The 12,027-nt window shown below is 37.2% G+C and overlaps 1 protein-coding gene across 1 annotated transcript in view; it reads left to right on the forward strand.

Moving 5' to 3' along the window:
* Window positions 1-10,610, forward strand: part of LOC117994911 (uncharacterized) — a 43,072-nt gene extending 32,462 nt beyond the window's left edge. The window contains 10 exon segments of the mRNA XM_069508115.1: window positions 358-384; window positions 813-987; window positions 2,422-2,605; window positions 4,527-4,645; window positions 6,954-7,134; window positions 7,759-7,844; window positions 8,352-8,452; window positions 9,172-9,290; window positions 9,851-9,927; window positions 10,505-10,610. Coding sequence (XP_069364216.1) covers window positions 358-384; window positions 813-987; window positions 2,422-2,605; window positions 4,527-4,645; window positions 6,954-7,134; window positions 7,759-7,844; window positions 8,352-8,452; window positions 9,172-9,290; window positions 9,851-9,927; window positions 10,505-10,575 — 1,140 coding nt within the window. The 3' untranslated portion in view covers window positions 10,576-10,610.
* Window positions 10,611-12,027: the final 1,417 nt, after the last annotated feature.

Genomic DNA, 12,027 nt, shown 5'->3' on the forward strand with positions numbered 1-12,027 from the left:
AAGGTCGCCGGTTCAAACCCCACCCGTTGCACTATTGTCGTACCGCTTTACGCTTAATTGGAGGGGAAAGGGGAATATTAATCAGCAATATGTCTAATATTTAAAAAAAACCAAATTGGGAAAGTACTTTATTTCTAAATTTAATTAAGTACAATTATTCTATTAAATAAACTTAAATCTAAAAAAACAACATTAAATTAAAACTAAAATAAATTAAATTAAATCTAAAACCTCATCGAGACCACCGCAGCGAAGCATTGTACCCAAGATGCTGGCAGCATCCCCCCTTGGATGGCCAAACTAATTCTTTGACCAAGGTTTACCAAATAATTGACTATTAACTAACTTATTTTCTAGACGTTCAGGAAGCCAGAGAAATTATTGGTAAGTTTTTGTTGCAATCACACGTATAAATAGATACATTTTTAGTACCTACGTCATTTAAAAGTACTTATTTTAAAATCTATACCAAGTAAGTAGTATTTTAAGTATAAAGAGTTAAAGTTTGTTTGTAGGAAGTAATCGCTGGAACTACTGAAACGATTTTGAAAATTCTTTCACCAGTAGAAAGCTACATTATTCGTCAATGGGCTAATTAATCGCGGTGAAAAGTTTCGTAAATTTTTTAGCACTAAGAAAACTTAGAATAGAGTGGAATAGATTTTTATTCAAATAAACTTTTACAAGTGCTTTTAAATCGTTAACTAAGTAGTTTAATTTACCACTGGTTCGGAATGCCGTTCCTACCGAGAAGAACCAGCAAGAAACTCGGCTTAACATTGTTTCTGAACATGTAACATTATTTTTGGCAGGGTACAAAACTAAGTGAGAGTCATTACAACTTAAAGTGGAGTCCTGATGGTAGATTCGTCACCATCACGCTTACGTTCCCGAAATGGGGGCCCGAGGAGATCGGCGTGTATTTAGTGAGGATACAGCAAAACAATGTCACCGACCATTGGGAGACCCTGTATTATTGGAAATTTTGTAAGTAGGTACTAAGTATATCCACAGAAACAAGTTTGTATATCGATCCCTCCGTTACGTCTCTTACCACAGAATATATTGTGACCCTTACCTTCGAGATGTATGTATTCGGCATGTATTAAATGAGGATATAGCAAACCATTGGAAGACCTTGTATTATTGGCAATTTTGTAAGTATCCTAACTTTTTAAATAATTTTAAATACATATCAAAAATTGCGTAACCGGCAGGAATCGAACCTGCATCTTCTGGGTTCGCGCCCGATGCCTTGACCAACTCGGCCACGGTTTCGCTTACCGCCAGTGACGAAATTTGTGATACGTATGTTCTCTCAGTACTGAAGCGACTGTTTGAACTTGAACTTGTTGACTTGAAGTGTAGGTAAAACACTAAAAAATTATAAAAAAATATCCTAACTTATGTTCGTAACTTCGTACGCGTGGACTACACATTTCAAACCACTATATTTTACCCGAGGTTGAATTTTCAAAAAATTCTTAGCGGATGTCTACGCCATAACAGTTAGCTACATACCAAATTTCAGTCCGATCCGTCAAGTAGTTTAAACTTTGTGTCAGATCAGTCAATCACTGTCTTCAGTTAGTCACCTTTGATGATGACGCGACTTCGTCTGCGCGAATATAGGTTTACTTAAAAACCGATCAAGCCCGAGTTGAACTTGTACACGAAGGGTTCCGTACCATTGTACAACATTATATACTTAATTTTTTTACCTACACTTTAGCTGCATCCCACATTCAGGCGACCTCCTCTATGGCGGGTGCAGCGGCCATCAGCGCCGAACAGGCCAAGAGGCGCAAATATGAAAACCTCGATGGGAGCGTCATATTCGTGCCTTTTGGTGTGGAGACCTTGGGGCCGTGGAGCCCGGGGGCTCGAGCTCTTTTTGAGGACATTTCGAAAAGGGTTATCGAGTCAACCGGGGACCCGAGAGCTGGCAGCTACCTTGGTCAAAGAATTAGTTTGGCCATCCAAAGGGGTAATGCTGCCAGCATCTTGGGTACAATGCCTCGCTGCGGTGGTCTCGATGAGGTGTTAGATTTAATTTAATTTATTTTAGTTTTAATTTAGATTTAAGTATATTTAATAGAATTGTCTGTTTTTTTTTTTTTTTTTTTGTTTATTTGAAAGTAATCAACAGCGTAAATACATAATTATTATTTAAATTTAAATCTAGGTAGTTATCTGTTATACAGAAGGCCAAAAGAGATTACTTAAAATTATAATTAAACTATTTTAACAGAATAGAGTTTAAAATAAAATTACAACAGTGTGTGTATGATTGTGTGTGTGTGTGTGTGTGTGTATGTATTATTAGTATATTATTATTAGTACACACCTACCTTCCGAACTTAATTAAAAAAACGTAATAATACGTATATATATCCATTATGTTGATATTTTTTGTAACAGCTAGCGGCAAAGCAGCGTTGTCAATTCGCTCCCTAGAACTGATCCCGGGGCAGAACAAGAACAAGACGAACATAGCGTACCGGTGCGACAGGTGTAAGCTGCTGAGCGTTATGGTACGCACCGCCGACAACAACATATACAACCTGGACACGTCCAAGTATAAGATACGGGATTATGTTGATGAGTAAGTACGTACCTAGTTATATATCTTCTTCTTCTCTATATATAAAAATGAATCGCTAAATGTGGATCGCAAATCTCGAGAACAGCTGAACTGATTTCGCCAATTCTTTTTTTATAATATTCCTTGAAGTACGGGGATGGTTCTTACGGAGAGAAAAATTTAAAAAATCCTGAAATAGAATCGACTGTTAGGCGGTACGAAGTTTTCTGGAGCAGCTTGTTTTATATGATTTTGGCAGAATAGGGTCTTTGGACTGAAATAATAAAATGACGTGATTTTTTGTATAGCGGCAGTTTATGGGGATTAATGACGTCACATGGCGTAAACAACAATTTTTTTTATATTTTTAGGGTTCCGTACCTCAAAAGGAAAAACGGAACCCTTATAGGATCACTTTGTTGTCTGTCTGTCAAGAAACCTACAGGGTAGTTTCTGTTGACCCTAGAATCATGAAATTTGGCTGGTAGGTAGATCTTATAGATGACATTTGGGGAAAAATCTGAAAACCGTGAATTCAGGGTTAGATCACACAAAAACAATTAAATTGTGGTCATGAACTAATAATTAGTATTTACAACTTTCGAAGTGAGTGACTATATCAAGTGGGGTATCATATGAAAGGTATCATAATATGGTATCATATCATAGGACCTGTAAATTCTAAAACAGATTTTTATTTACTTTTATGCATCATAGTTTTTGAATTATCGTACAAAATGTCGAAAAAATACGACTGTAGTACGGAACCCTCATTGCGCGAGCCTGACTCGCACTTGGCCGGTTTTTTTAAACATAAGAAACATTTTTATGTTAATAAACCGACCAAGTGCGAGTCAGACTCGCACACCGAGGGTTCCGAACTATACAGTCGTATTTCTTCGATATGTTCGACATTTTGCACGATAAATCAAAAACTATGAAGCATAAAAATCTGTTTTAAAATGTTCATAATATATAGGTAAAGCCCTTTCACATGAAAGTATATTAATCTTACTTTGTATATTAATCTATTACTTAGTATATTAATCTTACTTTGTATATTAATCTATTACTTAGTATATTAATCTTACTTTGAAAGTTGAAAATACTAATATTTGTTCATGAAACCAATGATATTAGAATTCTATTCTAATTCTAAATTCTATTCTAAAAATATTCTAATATAATGATATTAGAATATTTCACATGAAACACATAATTTATTTTTTCTGTGATGTAACCACAAATTCACGGATTTCGGATTTATTCCTTTACTTGTGCAGACATACCTACCTATCAAACTTCATGATTCTAGGTCAACGGGAACCCTATAGGTTTCTTGACAGACACGAAAGACAGACAGACAAAGAAGTGATCCTATAAGGGTTCCTTTTTTCCTTTTAAAGTGCGTTTTTTATAATTTCTATTACTTACTTATATGATTAAAACAAGTTATATTACCTTTTCAGAGCTGGTAAACGGTAAGTCATATTATTCTTACTATCTTATTACAAAAACTTTATCCATAGCGCACTCTAAACAAACTTTTATAAGTTACACCTACCGCGATGTACCTGTGCAGAAATCTTATTTTTGAATGGCGAGAAAATATTATCTTAGCCAATCACAGCGCGCGTCCGTTCGCTTATTGGTTGTTGCCTACCACAGAGAATTCAATCTCAAGAGTACGCATATACAAGGTTTTGCATGAAAATAAAATCGCACATACATTCGCAGCATCAAAAGTCGACTCACAGAAAACATTATTGAAACATGACTTACACAGACTAGTGAAATCCCTCTAACTGATAAAATTGCGATTAACAGCTAGGATCTCGTACTTATAAGACTACGACACCACTCACCACCACTACGCCAGGGAGGTCGTCAAAAAGTTCAAAAAAGTAAAGAAAAGTAAAGTTTGTATTATTCATTTCTGCAGCCAACAATACTTAGAACTCGAAATAGACGGAACGCGACCACAAGACTATGGAGACTACTTCGCGATCATTCAGAACAAGGATGGCATAGAAGAAAGAGTTAAAATGCTGACTGTCCTATGTAAGTACAGACTAGGTTTGATTACGATTAAGAAAGTTCGGAACTTCCGATTTTGCACTTTCGATTAGTGAAAAGTAGAGTATTGAACTTGGAGGTGATACTGTTTTAGTCTTGGGCGCCCCTAAACCCTGCGTTTCACTCAGGATTCTAGATGCAACACCCTCGCTACGCTCGAGAGTCACGCTAAATTGCCTCGTTACGCTTGGGATTTATCCCGACGCCCGTGACGTTACATTACCTCCGTGTTGAATAATCTACTATTGAAGCCGAAAAAATGCAAAAACCGAATAAAATAATAGGTACTTACTTAACTAATTTTTTTTAATTACAGCTCCAGGTAATTTCCATTATTTTTCCGATATTGGTCGTCATTGGTTTAAATAAAAGCTGTTTTCAATAACCGAAAGTTTTTTGTGCAAGAAAAAGCATTTGTGTAGTTTTCCATCCACTAGTCAACTTTTTTTAGTCAATTTCATCATGATCAATACATCGCCGGCCTCATCTGTAGAGCACGGGTCTCCTCTCAGAATGAGAAGGGGTTTGGCCATAGTCTACCACGCTGGCAAAGAGCGGATTGACAGAACATTATGAAGAACTATCAAGTGTAAAGTTTTCCTCACGATGTTTTCCTTCACCGTTAAATACAAGTGATATTTTATTACTTAAAACGCACATAACTCCGAAAAGTTAGAGGAGCGTGCTCGGGATTGAACTCCCGACCTCCGATTAGGAGGCGGACGTCTTAACCACTAGGCTATCACAGCTTTTAGTCAATATACTCACAAGTTAAATTACTAAAATTCCAGAGCAAGGTAAATATTTCATTTTCCATTTTTATTTACCGTTTTTTTTTAATTGCAATTTTATATCTCGTAAAGTAGACCTAAGACCGAAGTAATAAAATCATCGATGAATAAAATATCTTACATTTCTTTTAGATAATGGTAAGTGAAAACAAATCTAAATGTAGTCCACGCGGACGAAGTCGCGAGCATAAGCTAGTTCAAATCTAAATGTATAAAAAGAAAAGCTGACTGACTGACTGATCTATCAACGCGCAGCTCAAACTACTGGACGAAGCGGTCTGAATAGGTATTATGACGTAGGCATCCGCTAAGAAAGGATTTTTGAAAATTCAACCCTTATGGGACGAAGCGGACGAAGTCGTGAGGATAAACTAGTTATCAGCTAAAAATGGTAATAAACTGTGATTTAAAAACCAGAATTTTTATACCTACTCACGTAATTTTTTTTGATTGATGGTTATATTTACACTATATTATTTAAACCTTATTTAATTTCCAGGAAACGGTAATTTTTTTATACAAAATTATATCAAGTTACCATAATATTAAGTTTAAACATATTTCATAGATCTTAATATGTGAGTGGAGTCTAAATAGTCACAGGAGTTAAAAGGGTTTTAACTCCTGTGACTATTTAGATTTTTATCTTTATTTTATCCAAGCACGTTTACTTGAGTGAAATACTTAGTTTTTTTTTAATTTTACCTTAGAAATAAGTACTTCCTATTACTCGAATTTAATTAATTGTTTTAACACGACACCAAACCTTAAACTCAATGTACCTACTTACTTAAAATCAAGTAGGTATTTAAATAAATAAATAAATGAACAAATAATCTTTTTATTGAAATATATGTTTAAATATATTTCCACTATGGCCCTTATTTGACCACTTACTATTTTCGGATATCCAACGTTAGTTTAAGTTAACGCAAAAAACGAAATACGAGTGTCGAATATTTTTACAGAAACATATACAAAATTTCAAAAATATTTAATGAATATTTACGAAGTTATATCTTGTTGTGTTGAGTCATTGTCTTCGCAAAAACATGGTCACCCCAAGCGAGCGGCTGTGAGCGAGCGGGACGGCTGCCGTCGATCGTGCGCGCTCCCGCTTGCACGGCTCGAATCAGCTGGTGCATGCGGTCATTCAACTAGGTGTCCAAACTTGCAGGATTTCAAAGTATTTTTTGGTCAAAATATAACCTGTAGTAAAAATGATTGCAATCGATTCTGTCTCATTATAAACAAACTATACCTACTTTCGGATTTTGCGTATACTAAAACTAAGGTAGAGTACACGGCCAAAAGTGATGAACATCGATAGCAGATTTGTAGAGCACATGTCTCGGTCGTTAAGACCGACAAAACGTAATATGGGTATGAGTGACAGAGACAACGATCTACAAAGATGAAATGTCATTCTAAAGGCCGATGTTCATCACTTTCGGCCGCATACTGTATATTTTGTCGCTAGTGAAATGTTTAAATCGTTTCAGAAATAAAGACGAGTCGTCTAACCGCCTCAGTGGATGTGGGGTCCAGTTTCGATCAGACACTGAACTACACATGTGTTGACTGCACATTGAACGAAGTGCTGTGTCGTGGAGACAGCGCGCTCGCGTGGGGCAAGCTCACTACCATACCCATCACCAAGATGCTCAACTTCAACTTCCCCAGGTGACTAAAAACCATCTCGACCCCTTGTGACCCCTTTCGAACCCTTGTGACTCAACTCTTGACTTTCAACCTTTCTTGACCCCTTACAACCCTTGACCGCTTTCGCCCTCCCTTATCCCTTCCCATATATCATTTCCACAATATCTGTATATCTCTCCTAACTCCATCTCAAACCCCTTATAAACGCCCTCAATCTCGCTGCATTCTCTGTCACCAACATGCTCAACTTCTAGATCACTGTGATAAAACAAACTCACATTGACCCCAATCAAACTCCCTATATCTCCCGTAACCCCTCAACCCCTTCATAATTCCCCAGCTTCGAACAGACGCAGAATCACTCGTGTTTTGAATGCTCATTGAGCGACGTGTTGTGTCGTGAAGACAGCGCAGTGCGCACTCGCATGTGATAAACTTGCTGCTATACCCGTCACCAAGATGTTCAACTTCAACCTCTCCAGATGGCCCCCAAACCCTTTTAGATCGCATTCGATCCCTCGCTCGACTCCCTTTGACCCCTTTCAACCCCCTTCGACCCCTCTTAACTCCCTTCGACCCCTCTTGACCCCCTTTTGACTCCTCCAGAAACCTAGTAATTTAGAAAATATGTTTGATCTTCTACAGATTCGAAGACCATTACTCGTGCGTGTACGTGGGGGTGTTTGAGAAGCACGAAAAAATTTACAGGAAAGTTTTAGCTGTTATCGAAAGTAAGTTGTTGATTGATTGATTTTATGATTTTCTGCTTTTTTTAAACGGTTACTTATTAATTATTATAAAAATATTCTTTTGTTTTTCACAGATAATTGTAAGTAACTATTACGAATTATTTTTTATTTTTTGAAAAATTTACTTAGGGTACCTACCTAGATAATAATATAGTAAAATGAAATATTTAATTTAAATTTCAGCTCCTTGTAAGTAAATTTATTTAACATTTATTTTTGTTATCACTGTTCCACATATAGACACTAGATGGCGCTAAGTCTTGAATTCATACGAAGGTTTCACCATCATCATCATCATCAACAATGATACAACAATGATACTACAGTTTCTCCTACTGATCCGTAGGAGAGCGAAGGCTTACAATGAAATAATTAGATGTCGCCACAGGAGCTTCAATCTCGCGACATATATCCTCAATATTGCTAACAAAGTTTTCTCTGCGTAGTACTTAATAAGTACAAGTTTTATTTATGTGTATTGTATTGCAGCGGTGACAATCAACCAAGTGCAGCTGATACCTCCTCCGAAGGAAGGCAAACCATTCCAACACGAGGTTTCCTTCACGTGCGACGGCTGTTCCGCTGAAAAGGTTACTTTTGAAACAAAACTTTTTTTGTGTGGGTGTGCGGGGCGTTCCCTCCGCGATTGCCATTTCAACCTGTCGCGTACTATATACCTATATTAATATACTTTCAGATATTTGTTAACGGAATACCTCTTGAGACATCTCCTCGAAGAAATACCGTCGGTTCATTTGCGTTTTATACGGTAAATTATAAAACCAATTTTTCAATATTCTATGATAAGTTAGCCCTTGATTCTTTTGGTGGTAAGTGATGAACACAACGTTAGTTTTAGTATACGCAAAAATTTACATAAAGAAAAAATATTTAATGAAAACTTAAAAAGTTATAAGCTTGTTGTGTTGAGTCGTTGTCCTCGTAAAAACATGGTCACCCCAAGCGAGCGGCTGTGAGCGAACGGGACGGCTGGCGTCGATCTAGTGCGCTCTCGCTCGCACGGCTCGAATCAGCTGGTGCGGTCATTCAACTAGGTGTCCAAACTTACAGGATTTTAAAGTAATTTTTGGTCAAAATATAACCCGTACTAAAAATGATTGCAATCGATTCTGTTACTGATTCTGAACAAACTACTTTCAGGTTTTGCGTATACTAAAACTAACTTTGTATAGCAGAAAGATGGACTTGCAGGATTTTAAAGTATTTTTTGGTCAAAATATAACCCGTAGTCATGAAGCCATTGTAGCCGATGAATGCCGAGCCGAAAAAGATGTAACTTTTACTTCAGGCCACTCAATCGACAATCACGGTGCGTTTCACCGAGTACTCTTCCACGTATGAGGGGGTCTACCAGGCACAGTTTGCAGTTGATGGGGAGATTATCACCAAGACCATTTTCGAAATTGGGTAAGTGACATCATCATAGGGATATGCGTGTGGTTTAAATTTACTAGATTTTTCCTCCGCGAATCTATATTGTCCTGACATTAAATCGCAACCATTTTTTTTTTGTATATTTTAATGCATTAAAAAAAAAAAAAGTGCAAAATAAGCGAGCGAAATTTACGAAACGCATTTGAACAACGAAACCCTTATAGGATCACTTTGTTGTCTGTCTGTCTGTCTGTCTGTCAAGAAACCTACTAATAAAATAAAAAAGCCTTTATTCTAATACGTTACAAATAATAAACATTTAAACAATCTTACATTTCGTTTTATTTCATCTTACATTGTGCATTCTAAAACAGATTTTTATTTATTTTTATGCATAATAGTTTTTGATTTATCGTGCAAAATGGCGATAAAATACGATTGTAGTACATTTTTTTAAATAAATCTCCACAAAAAAAAGTTAGTTTTGCGGTTCGTTAACAAAAGTGATTTTTACCGTTTCACTTATTCTGTAGTACGGAATCCACGGTGCGCGAGTCCGACTCGCACTTAACGGTTGTTTTCAATATTTCCAGTAACGGAGTTCATCCTGCAGACATCGTTACCACAGCAGCTGCGCCACAGATGACGGACCAAGATGCTGCACCTTCAAGTAAACTTATTTGATTCTGTTTAATCTTTTCATCATCATCATCATTTTTAGGGTTCCGTCAACCTCAAAAGGAAAAACGGAACCCTTATAGGATCACTTTGGTGTCTGTATATCTGTCTGTCTGTCTGTATGTTTGTCTGTATGTCTGTCTGTCTGTCTGTTGGTCTGTCAAGAATCCTACAGGTTACCTACTTCCCGTTGATCTAGAATCATGAAATTTGGCAGGCAGGCTTATAGCTGACATTTGGGGAAAAATCTGAAAACCGTGAATTTGTGGTTACATCACACGAAAAAAATTAAATTGTGGTCATGAACTAATAAATTAGTATTTTCAATTTTCGAAGTAAGATAACTATATCAAGTGGGGTATCATATGAAAGAGCTTCACCTGTGCATTCTAAAATAGATTTTTATTTATTTTTATGCATAATGGTTTTTGATTTATCATGCAAAATGTCGAAAAAATTCGACTGAGCCCTCGGTGCGTGAGTCTGACTCGCACTTGGCCGGTTTTAATTTTTGGGTAAGTGATTAATGATTAATAGGTAAGTCTACTAACCATCTGTTTATTCTACAGGTACAGAAAACCCTAACGCCAAGACTGGAGGACTCCCAATAGAAACGACTACAGTTAGCAATTCAAAATAAGTAAATTAAGTAGATAGGTATCTATTTAAGTGAATATTAATAAAAACATTTTAAAATAAGTACTTATTTGTTTCTTATTGAAAACTGATATAATTTCGAAAAATCCCCTTAGTGGATAGGTACCTACTCTTTACAAAGAAGACTCCCTTAAAATTTCATGTTTCTAGGACCAGCGGTTTAGGCTGTGCGTTGATATATAAGTCAGTCAGTCAGGACTTTAAATTTTATATTCTTCTCTTCTCAATTGTTCACTCTTGACAGAGTGGTCGTGGCTATGAATTCTTCACTGCTGCTCGTGCGATCTCCCTCCAGCGACTTCTATTGGTGGCATTATGTGCACACACGGAGACATATATTTATACATATATTTATTATATACTTATACAGATTTTCATTTAAAAAATGTATAGGTATTACAGAAGTCTTTGATCTAGGCAGACTAAGTTCAGCTAAAGTAGGTCTCGACTGCCACTTTGGTGTCTCGCGTAGGCTGCGACTGCTAAATATAACGGTAAGTCTGTTAGCGTGTTACTGATAATCTGCGTAACCCACTTGCGAGGTGAGACCGGTACTGAACTGCCCCGTTGCTTTTTTTAAATAAAAATGACGAGCAAACGAGCATGCGGGTCACCTGATATTAAGTGATTACCGCCACCCACGAACATTTGCAGTACCAGAGGAACCACCAATGCGTTGCCGGCCTTTCAGGAATTAGTTGGTCCGCCCCTTGAATAACCCCATGTTGTAATCTAAAGGGAACACCGCCGATGGGAGTTGATTCCACAGTTTGCATGTGCGTGGAAAAAAGGATCTGGCACAACGGGTGGTCGAAGTGCTCCAGACACCCAGGTGGTGAGGGTGGAATTGATTGCGGTGGCACGCGGTGCGCTTGTAGAAAAAAAAAGGGTGGAATGGGATCAAAATGCTCTTCAGAGCACTCCCCATGATAAAGGCGATAGAACACGCATAGAGAGCTAATGTCTCTGCGGTGCTCCAGGCTTTCTAGCGAGCCGGTTAGTTTGGGATCGTCCACAAGTGGAACAGCCCGCCTTTGGATCCGATCAAATGGAAGGAGTTGGTACTGGGGTGCTCCAGCCCAAAGGTAAGTAAAGGATGTCGTATTCGGCTGCTAATCAAGGTCCCGAGGTCGAATCCTGTGTCGAGCCAAACTTAAGAGTTCCGTATATCTCCAGAGAAAAACCGGCCAAGTGCGAGACAGACTCGCGCACTGAGGGTTCCGTACTGCAATCGTTATCGACATTTTGCATGGTAAATCAAAAACTATTATGCCTAAAAATAAATAAAAATCTGTTTCAGAATGTACAAATAAAGCATTTTAATATGATACCTACCCCACTTGATATAGTAATTTTAATTTGAATGTTGAAAATAGCAATATTTATTCATGAACACATTTTAATTTTTTTCTTGTGATGTAAACACAAATTCAAG

Source organism: Maniola hyperantus, chromosome 28 (assembly GCF_902806685.2).
Source record: "Maniola hyperantus chromosome 28, iAphHyp1.2, whole genome shotgun sequence".
Classification (NCBI taxonomy): domain Eukaryota; kingdom Metazoa; phylum Arthropoda; class Insecta; order Lepidoptera; family Nymphalidae; genus Maniola; species Maniola hyperantus.